The sequence below is a fragment of the Copadichromis virginalis genome, linkage group LG19, assembly GCF_057382275.1.
Source record: "Copadichromis virginalis isolate Kocher_CV1m ecotype Utaka linkage group LG19, C_Virginalis_male_GT1.1, whole genome shotgun sequence".
In the NCBI taxonomy this organism is placed as follows: domain Eukaryota; kingdom Metazoa; phylum Chordata; class Actinopteri; order Cichliformes; family Cichlidae; genus Copadichromis; species Copadichromis virginalis.
This window is the reverse complement of record NC_140636.1, coordinates 36,623,291-36,635,790: the sequence shown is the minus strand read 5'-3', so window position 1 is coordinate 36,635,790 and position 12,500 is coordinate 36,623,291. Positions and strand designations below refer to the sequence as shown.

The window sequence follows — 12,500 nt, the reverse complement described above, 5'->3', positions numbered from 1 at the left end:
GGCAGAGATGTGCTCTCATCGAGTGCCGAGTGGAAAATGAGCTCCTGTGTGAGCTCCGCCTTTTATATTCTCCCCTCGGCTTTCATACAAAAACATCTGCACGTATCAAGAGCGTATTACAAACATATTTTCTCACAAATGAGTCATTAACAGTGATTTCCCTGCGCCCTGAAAGAACAGAAGTTGTGAATTCACAGAAGTGGAACTCTTAAATGAAATGTTGCCTGGGACAACTGCAGATCAGATACAAGGATCCTCAGATAAAGTGCGTTCCATCGAGAGCGTGTGGTATGGACGGCACTCGCAGTAATTAGCACCAGTCACCAAGCTGTGGTGACTGGTGGAAGTTGCATATCTCCACATCAAAAACATTGTTCAGTTGAACAGAGTCTTCTGGGCAGTAGGAGAGTCAAAAGCAACAATATAGGAATAAAGGACTTTTTTCAAACACTGGTAACACTACTGACATTTAAGGAAGAAATTTACATGCTGTGATTCTGAAAAGCAACAGTGTTCCCAACAATTTCGTAACAGCGATGCAAACTGAGTGGACTGGTAAAAGGATGTTTCCTTTTGAGTAGTCCTGTAAAAATACAGTCTTGGAGTGCAATGAGAAAAAGCCACGGTGCCACAGCAGGCCAGTGCTCGGCCCAGTAACAAAGTCATAGTGGCTGTAAATGGAGAGTCTCTGGAAAGGGCAGCTTATTCAGAAATGCAGCATATCACTGTGCCATCGGGCCTCAACATCTCTGGTCTGAGGAGCACGAGCAGGAAGACTCATAAGCGATGAAGCAGGTTGAAGGCAGCTGACATAACAAACGACCAACATTTCAGTCCACCTCCACACTCGTGCCTTTACTTCTCCATCCAACCTCCTCTGGAGTTCAGACCTTCTGCCTGTTTTCAAGTTTGGTCCTTAACAGGTGGACCACAGTTCCACGGTTCCCACTGGTGGACTTCAGCCGACCGGCAGCATGCGAGCATTGCCGTTGAACTCCTCCTCCGCCTCACAGTCCCATCTTTATGAACGCACCAGCCTTCCAGTACCCAGGGACCGTCAGGGATGAACATGCAGGTGACTTTCTTCTGCTTCATGCCACCTGCTGGAGACAGCAGGTCTGGGGTGTTGACATCCAGTGGCTCCTCCACCTCGAAACATTTCTTGCACTCTAGCACGGGCTGCTGCGGCCTCTCCATCAGGGCTTTGACACAGTACTGGACGTAGCCGAACTTCCCCTTGTATGACGACACCAGTTGCCCTTGCTGAGGGAGCTCGAATCCAAACGTGTACTCGTACTTGTTGCCAGGTCTCAACACCACAGAGCCGTCAGAGTCTGTGGGCTGGTCTTGCAGCCGCAGGACCGTTTCATGTCTGAGGTACTCGGCCTCCTGTCGGCACCGCTGCTTGCCTTTAGCGTACTCCACCTTGGCGCAGCCCAGACCCAGAAGCTTCAGCGCGGACACCCGCATCATTAGGGTTAGGGCGTTGGTTACGGCCCCGTCCCCCCTGGGGGGGACCGAGGAATGCGCGGTCCTTCCCTCCTGGGTTAGGATTATGGTGATAGCAGGCCACCAGGGGCCTGAGTGCACTGTCCATCAATGGGGGCCGGGAGGTGGAGACCCTGCCCAGCAGGTCCAAAAATTACCCATGTCTTGGGTTAGATCTTTCTTATCTCCGTCAGGACAAGTTCTGTGAGGTTTTCACACTCGCCTATTGAATCAGTCAGATGGGTCAGTCTGTTCTGGTCCACCTTCAGGATGGACAGCTGTTTCAGAGACCCTATGCTGTCCGGGACGACCTCCAGCAGGTTCTGTGTGAGCAGCAGGTCTGTGAGAGCCAGGAGGCCATTCAGCTCTGACGGGAGCTCCTCCAGACGATTCTCCGACACATCCAGACACACCAACCTACGAAGGTTTCCCAGCTCTGGTGGTAATGAGGACAACTGGTTACGGTCCAGCCACAGCTCCCTTAGGTTGGGGAGAGCGCCGAGGGTATCCGGCAAAACTTCCAGTTCATTGCTGCCCAGGTCCAGCTGTTCCAGTTTCACCAGGAAAGAGAGCGACGTGGGCAGAGACTTCAACAGGTTCTCCCTGAGCTCCAACGTCACCAGGTTGGCCAAATTTCCAATGTCATTGGGCAACATCTGTAATGACACATCATTGAGGGCCAGGTGAGCGAGCGCTCGGAGTTCAGTGAAACCATCCGGCAATCTGGAGAGGGGGTTTCCACTGAAGTCTGCAATCTCCAAGGCCCTGCAAAACTTAATGCTCTCTGGGATCTCAGAAATATCGTTCCTGGAGATGTCCAATTCCACCAGTTGCATGAAGTTAGCCACCTCAGGCGGGAGTCTCTGGATCTCATTGTCGCTCAGGCCAAGTTTCCGGAGGTTCAGTAGTCTGAAGAAAGGCTTTGGTAGCTCTTTGAGTTGATTGGCATCAAGGAGAAGCTCCTCCAAACTGCGGCTGTATCGAAATATTTCATCAGGAACCGTCTGCAAGTTGCAATGCCGCTTGTCCACCGACTCGACGTGGCGGTTGCAGCGCCACAGGGGGATACACTTCAGCATGTCCGGCCGCCGGAGGGGAGGGGGGTCTGGTTAGGGGGTTAGGGTTTAGGTGATAACAGGCCACCAAGGGCCTGACTGCACTGTCCATCAATGGGGGCCGGGAGGTGGAGACCCTGCCCGGCGGTTCCAAAAATTACCCATGTCTTGGGTTTGAGAGCTAATGGGCTATCGCGAGACGTTTCGGCATAGAAGTGCCTTCTTCAGTCGAGCCCAGGTGAATAAGTGTTTTCCTTTTTGTTTCTTTCCTTTATACAGGCTTTATTTTAACAGGTAAGTTTTTTCTTTCCTTTATACAGGCTTTATTTTAACAGGTAAGTTTTTTTCTAGGGTTGTGCCCTCCCACCCCGATCGACTGGCAAACGTGGCCTGCCATCAGAGGGCTGCCGCCGGGCCCGGCACCTTCGCCGGCGCCTTCGGGCGGTCAGCTCCTCCGGCCCGCAGGCTCGCCTCTAGCGCTGGCCGGGGGTTACAGCGCGAAGGTCGAAGGGGGTGGTGGTTCTCGGACCCCGCCCTGTCCTCCCCACGCTTCCCCCCCCCCGCCAGACGCGATCGCTCGGTAGCGAGACCGAGACGCCCGGTCCGTCCCGGTGGTCATACCACGGCGGGCCTCGTCGCAGAGTGGGTAGGCAAACCCAGAGTTTGCCCACCCCGCGAGGGCGACGGGGCCCCGTCCGGCAAACACGGTTTCTCGAACCCTCGCCCCGGTCCACACGTGCATCCGGAAAGCCTCGCCCTGGTCGACAGGGCTCAGTAGCCCCGAGCGAGCGAGCGAGCGCGTGCGTGCGCGCCGCTGCCGCCGCCTGAGGGGCTACCTGGTTGATCCTGCCAGTAGCATATGCTTGTCTCAAAGATTAAGCCATGCAGGTCTAAGTACACGCGGCCGGTACAGTGAAACTGTGAATGGCTCATTAAATCAGTTATGGTTCCTTTGATCGCTCATCCGTTACTTGGATAACTGTGGCAATTCTAGAGCTAATACATGCAAACGAGCGCTGACCCTCCGAGAAGAAAGTCACCTGCATGTTCATCCCTGACGGTCAGGTGTCATTGAATGCAAAAATTGACCGGCGTGGATTCTGTGAAGGCGAAGAGATCTGCATCAATGCGAAGTTTGAGAACACCTGCTCCCGCATTGTTGTGCCCAAGGCTGCCATCATAGCCAAACACACCTACCAGGCAAACGGCCGCACCAAGATCCTACGCCAGAAGCATTTATTAGGATTGTCTCTTTATCTTTTTATGGCACCCCCTGTCTTTTTTGACATCCCGTCCTTTGTTCACTGTACTTTTGTTTATGGCACCCCCTTCCTTTAAATCCTTTCCGTGTGTATTTACATTATTTTCTTTGTTTTATCTTACGTGACTTCTTGTCTTTTTCTGTTTCTGTTTATCTTTCTTTCTTGTACGTGACTTCTTGTCTTTTTCTTTTTCTGACTACTTGTCTTTCTCTCTTGTACGTGACTTCTTGTCTTTTGCTTTTTCTGCTTATCTTTCTTTCTTGTACGTGACTTCTTGTCTTTTTCTTTTTCTACTTGTTTTTCTTTCTTACGTGACTTCTTGTCTTCGTTTTTTGTGTTAGGGACCCCCCTGTGGTTAGGGTTAGGGTAAGATAGAGGGCAGGGGCACCCCCAACCCCACGAGGCACTGGCTGGTTAGGTGTTAAGAAAAGAATCAGGCCACCAGCAAGCTGGTAGCCTGAGGTGCACGGGCCATCGATGGGGCCGGGTGGTGGTGTCCCTGCCCTGGTTCAAAAAATTGCCCATATCTAGGGTTTTAGTGCACATTTAGCATTCACTGGGCCGTTCGCGACGTTTCGGCATGTTTTTGCCTTCTTCAGGCCGACCCAGTGTGTCTTGTCTTTGTCTCTCTGTTTTCTGTTTGCCTCTCTTGGCCTTTTATACTCATGTTAGCTCCTCCCACTTGGGCTTTTTTAAGTTGACTGCTTGTCCTTTTCTTTTTCTGACTTCTTGTCTTTTTCTTTTTCTGCTTTTCTTTCTATTTTACGTGACTTCTTGTCTTTCATATCTTTAGTTTTCTTACTATTTTTCTCTTTGTTTTCCCCTTGTTTTTTCTTGTCTTTCTGTGTTTACTCCATATTCAGACAAGGCGAGCAGGAGAAAGAAAACCAGCTTTCTAGAAATTTTAGTGCAAATTGCTGGAGTCAGATACATTTATTAGGATTGTCTCTTTATCTTTTTATGGCACCCCCTGTCTTTTTTGACATCCCGTCCTTTGTTCACTGTACTTTTGTTTATGGCACCCCCTTCCTTTAAATCCTTTCCGTGTGTATTTACATTATTTTCTTTGTTTTATCTTACGTGACTTCTTGTCTTTTTCTGTTTCTGCAGCAGGTTGGTACAGGAGCAGGCACCAGAAGCAGGCCTGTGGAGCACTATGTCATCTGCTCGGCCTTGCTTCAGGATGCACTGTACAATTCGATAGCAAGACCTCATGGGTTACCACAAAAAAAACAGTGTCTTTCTGCCTCTGTCGTTCTCTTTGGTTTGTTTGAGCGCTTGTTTTTTAAATACACAGCAAGTGTCTCTCTCTCTCTCTCTCTGTCTGTCTCTCTGTCACACACACACACACACACACACACACACACACACACACACACACACACACACACAGAAGCAGAGCAGCTGCTGTGCCACTGGGATTGAACAAGAGGTGCTCCCTCTGCTGGCTCAATGCGGTACAAAGTGTCTGAAGGAGTTATACCGGCGAAAATAACATCTTTCAATTGCATGTTTGGTCCACAGGATGGCGCCTAGAATGTTAAGGTTCAAAATTGAGGAAAGAGAGTACACACCACCCATGGTCCAGAGGATCTTGGTCCAACAATGATTTTAATGAACACACGTGTGGGAAGACACTCTGTACGCAGACAGCCAGTAGTCCTCGACTTAATCAAAGCATGAACAGATATTTTATAGCATCAGGGTTTGTTTACTGACGCCCCTTCATGCGTCACCGGTACATTTTATACATAGATCAGATCAACACCATCATGACTTTTCACCCAGAAAATCATCTTCTATTTTCATGGCTAGCCCTTCCTGTCTACCTTTCAGTTCTTGTCTTGTTCCTCTTTCTTGCCGAGACAACAAGGAACGGTTCCTCTTTTACCGAGACACTTTTGCAGTTACAACCAGACATGAGTAATCTCTCCTCTAAATAAATTTAACTCATGTGTGTGTGTGTCACGACCTCACATGCTCTTTGTGTCACCTCTTCACCTACTATCTGTGTCTCGTCCTCAAATGCTCTTTCTCAATTCACCTGTTGCACTTCTGACCTTTTACCAGACCAGAAGCTCACTGAGACTATGTGTATGTCTTCTACTAAATAAATGTTTTAACCAAGAACCTCTACTAAAACCTTAATATAAAATGATCTGATATATAAGTGTTTTGTAAGCATGTATTGCAATTCCTTCTATGTTCTAGTTTTCCCTCAGCATGGATCATCTAGACACTCTCACTAGTTGAAGCTTAAGACCTTTAAAGAACCTGAACATCAACTCAAATAAGCACAGATATGCAATATGTATAAAATAGTTATAACTGCACCTGGAATACAAAGTTAATTTAATACCTGTGTGCATAAAACCTTAAAGCCTTCTTAAAGCTATCTGTTACATTGTTAAAGCCTCGTCTTAGCCTGCTGCTCAAAATAACTTCCTGCTTTCACTTCTGCATACAACTTCCTGTCAGCCTGCAACTCAGTCTTTCTGAAAGAGACACTGTTTAACCCCTGAATGCAATATAAACTCCAGATTATATTATTAATGCAATGGTAATGATGACAATTATTTAACAATAGCAGTAAAATAATTTCCCTGCTCCACACTCCCTCTCTCGACCACCGGACGAAGCCCCCAAATGTTACAGTTATGCTTGGGTGTCCTGTAAGAAAATTCCAAAGACAGACAAAGCTAACCAGCCCAACAACAACCTTCTTTACTCCTCCAAAAACTACTTCTTACCACCATGCAGTTCAGGCAAGTACTGAGAAAAAGGAAAAAACAAAACAAAATGTCTTAATTTGAAAAAGCATTAATTAGATACGCAGATGGATCTTTTTCTTTTTTTTCCTTTTTTCTTTTTTTTTTTTTAAACTGCCGTGCCAATACAAAACAAAAACAATACAAGCTTGTGTGCTCGTGCTCTTTTGTTCTTCAAAGTTTTCTATACCTCATAACTGATGCATAAAAATACAAGAGCAGTCTACTAAAAACAAACAAAAAAGATAGTAAGAGTAGAAAGTTGAGCAACAGTATGTAGAATGTAACCTTGTCTTCCAACTAAATCTTGGCTTCCTTCTCCCAATCACATCTTCACTGTCTTTACCTCTGCTGTTATTCCCCTTGCCATGTACAAACTCAGTTGTTGTCACCTCAAATATAAGGAGGCAGCTCCTGTTTTTGTCAAGCACAAATGTGTCATCAAAGGATGGTCAAAAACAGCACCGTTAATGAGTAGTACAGCTGCTGTGCCACTGGGATTGAACAAGAGGTGCTCCCTCTGCTGGCTCAATGCGGTACAAAGTGTCTGAAGGAGTTATACCGGCGAAAATAACATCTTTCAATTGCATGTTTGGTCCACAGGATGGCGCCTAGCTGGCAAGTCCTGTACATTGCATATTAAAAGTTGTTGCAAGTGCACTCACATGTATTTTTTGTGTAAAAGAGACACACACACACACACACACACACACACTCACACTCAGCGGCTCAGAGATGAGGGAAAAACAACAGAAATCAGGATAGATTTTAATGTCAGGAGATGCCCTGTGATGCTGGGGCCATTGTGTAAGATTGGAATGTGTACCAGTGGCTGGTGGGTGGTCCTTGAAGGTCCCGGGAGGAGGCGGCGAGGAGGCAGCGGGTGGCTGGGCTTGAGCTGTGGATCAGGGACGTCATTAATTCTGCCTGGTGCTGCGTGTGCCCTGTGCAGCTTGGATGTCTGCCGCTGACGCTCTGTGGTTCCTGTTCTGCTGATCTCCTGGTCCACACACGGCTTCAGGGTGCACTGTACAAGGGGAGAAGAAATGCATCATTGGTTACCAAAATAAAACAGTGTCTTTCTGCCTGTGTCATTCTGTTTGGTTTCTTTGAGCGTTTGTTTCTTAAATACACAGCAAGTGTCACTCTCTCTCTCTCTCTGTCACACACACACACACACACACACACACACACACACACACACACACAGAAGCAGAGCAGCTGCTGTGCCACTGGGATTGAACAAGAGGTGCTCCCTCTGCTGGCTCAATGCGGTACAAAGTGTCTGAAGGAGTTATACCGGCGAAAATAACATCTTTCAATTGCATGTTTGGTCCACAGGATGGCGCCTAGCTGGCAAGTCCTGTACATTGCATATTAAAAGTTGTTGCAAGTGCACTCACATGTATTTTTTGTATAAAAGAGACACACACACACACACACACACACACACACACAAGCTGGTCAGCTGCTTTGCAACTCAACGCGGTACAAATCGACTTCTGTGCCTCTTTTTCTCTTTGGGTTTTCTGTGTGTTTTTTTAAATTTTTAAATCCACAGCAAGTGTCTCTCTCTCTCTCTCTGTCTGTCTCTCTGTCACACACACACACACACACACACACACACACACTGAGGTCTGCAGTGCAACATTTGAATTACAGTGCTTTGAATCTCTCTCTCTCTCCCTCTCTCCGTCTGTCTGTCTGTCTGTCTCACACACACACACACACACACACACACACACACACACACACAGTGAGGTCTGTAGTGCAAAATTTGAATTTCATTGCTTTTTAATTTCTCTCTCTCTCTCTCACACACTCACACACACACACACACACACACACACTGTGAGGTCTGCAGTGCAACTGGGATTTAACAAGAGGGGCTCCCTCTGCTGCAATTGCATCTGTGGTCCACCGGAGGGCGACCAGCTGGGACGTCCTGTGCTTTGCATATTAAAGTTTTTGCAAGCGCATTGACATGTGTTTTTTGTGTAAAAGAGAGAGAGAGACACACACACACACAGAAGCTGGTCAGCTGCTTTGCAACTGGGATTGAACCAGAGGTGCTCCCTCTTCTGGCTTTTTCTTATGCACACTATTAAAAAAAGTTGGGCGCACCCAAATCAGCGTTCAAAGATTGATGGCTCCCTGTCAGAGCACTGGCTATGAATTTCAGATCGATCAGGCCTTAACTTGACAAAAAAGTTATCAATCGTTCTTTTCATCTTTTCTCATTGCCCACGGTCAGTTATATCCACTTCTGTCGGTCCTAGGATATTCACAAGGCCTGTGTATCATCACTGATTTCTATAATCCACTTGATTCCGATTCACAAGGTCCAGATTCGATTTGGTGCAATTTTTACTCAGAAAGTGAGAGATCTTATAATTCTGATCATTTATCAGTACTGACACTAAACTTTATCAGAGATGTGACCATCACAGCACATGCCGTTGTGTCAAAGTAACTGAGAATAAAATAAAATAAAAAACATAAAGGAGATTTTCCTGGCATGGATTTTATAGCAGATAACCTTAAAAATATTCTGCAATTATACCTAATTTGAAAAAGTTTACATTTCTTCAGTATTAAACAGCAGAAATTAAGCTTTCTTATCCGACGTCATTTAAGTACAAAGGAAAGAAAAGACAGCGGCCGCCAGCGCTGTAAACAACGGTAGACTGATGGGTAATAAGCGAATGAGTAATGCAGAAAACACATGTTTGAGATGGGAAACTTTTCTTGAAGTTTCTCTCACAGTTCACGCACAGCGAGCTGTGCGTGAACTGTGGGTTTTATCGTGTTGGAAGCAAAACAGCAAAAGTAAGAAGGAATTAAGGATGATATTAGCCCCCACGCCGACTAAGCTAATTCTGATGCGTCGGTCCGCTCTGTTTACGTCTTCGTGTGGAATGCGTTTCCTGCTCTCATTTGCTGGTTGTTGTTGAAATAGTTTTGTGAGCTTTAACCTGAGATTCTGGCGTTTCTGGTAAAACACATTTATATTCATTCAATTCAGGATTTAATGAATCGATATCGCTTCATTCAAGCTACTCACCTGTCTATATCCACCTCCACTTCCAGCTGGACCACGGACAGAGGTCCCGCCCCTGACTATCTCTGATTGGTTTAGACCACGAAGGGGAATCACGTGTGTCTGTTGTTGATCACATGGACGTCTGTGGCAAATTTTACAAACACTTCTCATAATGAACGAACTCAGGAGGGTTAGGGTTAGGGATGAGGTAAAGCAGGCCCCCCTAAAGGGTCCTGGGTGCACTGTCCATCAATGGGGGCAGGAAGATGGAGACCCTGCCCGGGTGTTCAAAAAATTGCCCATATCTTGGGTGAAGTAGCTCGGGGCCCACGTGACGTTTCGGCGGAGTAGTGCCTTCTTCAGACTGGCCCGGCTTAATTGTGACTCTGTCAGGTAAGACCTTTCTTTTTTCCTTTTATACAGGTTTGCAACAAGTAAGTATTTCTTTGTTTTAATTTTTTCTCTTTTCCCTTTCTTTACAGGTTTTTTTCTTTAAGTGCTTTTCTTTTTCCTTTTATACAGGTTTTTAGGACAGGTAAGTATTTCCTTTCTCTCTTTTACAGGTTTTTTTCTTAAGTGTTTTTCTCTTTCCTTTTATACAGGTTTAGCGGCAGGTAAGTATTTTTTAATTTTTCTACAGGTAAGTATTTTTTTATTTTATTTTTTCTCTAGGGTTTTTGTTTCCTTCCTTTACAGGCTCCCCTAGGGCTTTTTTCCTTCTAAGGTTTAAGTTTCAAACCCCCCCTGGTTAGGGTTAGAGTTTGGACCTCAGGCAGGGGCATCTCCCACCCCCACGAGGGTTAGGGGGGTTAGGGTTAGGGATGAGGTAAAGCAGGCCCCCCTAAAGGGTCCTGGGTGCACTGTCCATCAACGGGGGCAGGAAGATGGAGACCCTGCCCGGGTGTTCAAAAAATTGCCCATATCTTGGGTGAAGTAGCTCGGGGCCCACGTGACGTTTCGGCGGAGTACTTTCTTTCTTTTTCTTTTTTTCTCCTCTTTTTTTTCTTTTTCTTTTTTTCCAAATGGGGGAGAAAGAACAACAAAATGTAAAATCTCACATTAAAATGTTCACGTTTTGATGTGAAAGGTGTCTCTGAAGTAACGTAGTCGGCATCGAGAGCGGTTCCCATTCATAATTACAACAATACGAAAACTAAAAATCTTGGCATTTCTTCTCGTCTTTTTTGTCTCCTTTGGTGAAAGATCAAAGTGACATTTTGGGACAACAAACCAGTTTGGGTTTTTTTGTTTTGTTTTTTTGTAATGACATGACAATACAGAACTGTGTAAACTCTGGTCCGCTGTTCCTCTTTGCTCACCACATGTACTGAGTCCAAATCTTGGGTGGATGTAAAAGCACAAACTGCAAAAAACAAACAAAAGAACAAAAAAATAAAGAAGCAGTCAGTCCGCACAGCTTCATCACCTGGTCCCTCTGTGTGGCAGAGACCTGCCAATCTCTGCACAACAGTTCACACCATAGTTTTTTCTCCCTATTTTTTCTGGTCACGAATAAAGTCGCCAATCCCTTTTACGAGTCCGTGTTCAAAGTGGCTCACAGAAAGAGGATCCAGAGTGCTCTCAGTACTTGGCAGCACCTGTGTGCTGGTGTCATGTCCAGAATAAGAGGCAGGTCAGCTAGAAGGTCACAGTTGCAGTGCTCTTGTTTTGAAAGGTCATTGTCTGGATGCTGGAAAGGATTTTCCTCTGATGCCCAGCCAAAGTCACACCCATGTGCAGCAGATCCTGTGTGGTGATTGGGGCCAGCTGGTCCACTGAGTTGAAGCCAGCCTGAAGGAAACTGTCTTCGTAACGCTCCATCTTGATGGCCCTAAGCCAATCCCCCACCGAAGCACACGGCGGGAGAGCTAAAGGTGCGCGCTGGTCCAGCAGGGGGTAGGACGGGTGTTGAGGTAAGACCAGGCCCGGCTATTGCCGGAGCCTGAGGTGCACGGTCCATCAATGGGATTGGGAACGGTGCCCCCTATTCAAAAAATTACCCTTAGCGGGTGTAGTGCACTGCCGTTGGGCCATCGCGACGTTTCGGCTGGGTATAGCCTTCCTCAGGCTGGCCCAACGTCTCTCTGTGTTCTTTTCTGTTTCTGTCTTTCTGTTGCCACTCAGGGCCTTTTATACTGGGCTGTCTCCGCCCCTTTTTTTTCCAGACATTTCTTTTTTCTAATTCTTTTCTTTGTCTTTTCTGTTTCTCAGTTTTTACGTGACTCTCCCTTTTTCTATCTTTCTCTGTGTTTCGTCTTTCAACTTTACCCCTTGGTTCATTTGTTTTTTTCTCTATGTTTTTTTCTTTCTTTTACATGGCACCCCCTGCATTTTAGACATCCCGTCCTGTGTTCTTATGTTCTCTTTAATGGCACCCCCTTCCTTTATATCCTTTCCAGTTTTTCTTGTTTGTGTCACTTGTTCCTTCTTGTCTTTTAGGGTTAGGGGTTAGGGTAGGGGAATTGATTCCTCCTACGAGGGTAGAAGGAGGGTTAGGGTTGAAGAAAAGAACCTGTCCCTCCCGAAGGAGGAACAGGGCGTGCACGGGCCATCAACCCCGATGGTCCGCAGCCTCACATCCCTCTACCTCCATAATTGATTTTTAATTTGAAAGGTAAGTATTTCTTTTTTTACAGGTTTGCAAAGGTAGGTATTCTTTTTTTGCAGGTTCCCAATTTTTCCGTTACTTTGGCTTGTTTCCAATATTTCTTTTTTTACAGGTTTGCAAAGGTAGGTATTCTTTTTTTGCAGGTTCCCAATTTTTCCGTTACTTTGGCTTGTTTCCAATAAAGTGTTTTCAATCCCAATTTGTTTTCTGTGTGGTTTTTAATTTTGTTTTGAGTTCTCTCTAATTTGAGTTGTTAAGGAAAATCAATAAAACATG

The 12,500-nt window shown here is 46.1% G+C and overlaps 1 protein-coding gene and 1 pseudogene across 1 annotated transcript; both read right to left on the bottom strand.

Moving 5' to 3' along the window:
* Nucleotides 1–454: 454 nt before the first annotated feature.
* LOC146686764 (uncharacterized) lies at nt 455–5,085 on the bottom strand. The gene has a single exon (XM_085442687.1). The coding sequence runs from the start codon at nt 2,565–2,567 to the stop codon at nt 1,659–1,661; it is 909 nt and encodes a 302-aa protein (XP_085298813.1). The 5' UTR covers nt 2,568–5,085; the 3' UTR covers nt 455–1,658.
* On the bottom strand, nt 904–1,470 carry LOC146686765 (thioredoxin-interacting protein pseudogene; annotated as a pseudogene).
* Nucleotides 5,086–12,500: the final 7,415 nt, after the last annotated feature.

Excerpts from the sequence above, each read along its gene's own strand:
- LOC146686764 (XM_085442687.1), bottom strand. The coding sequence starts at position 2,567 with ATGCTGAAGTGTATCCCCCTGTGGCGCTGCAACCGCCACGTCGAGTCG.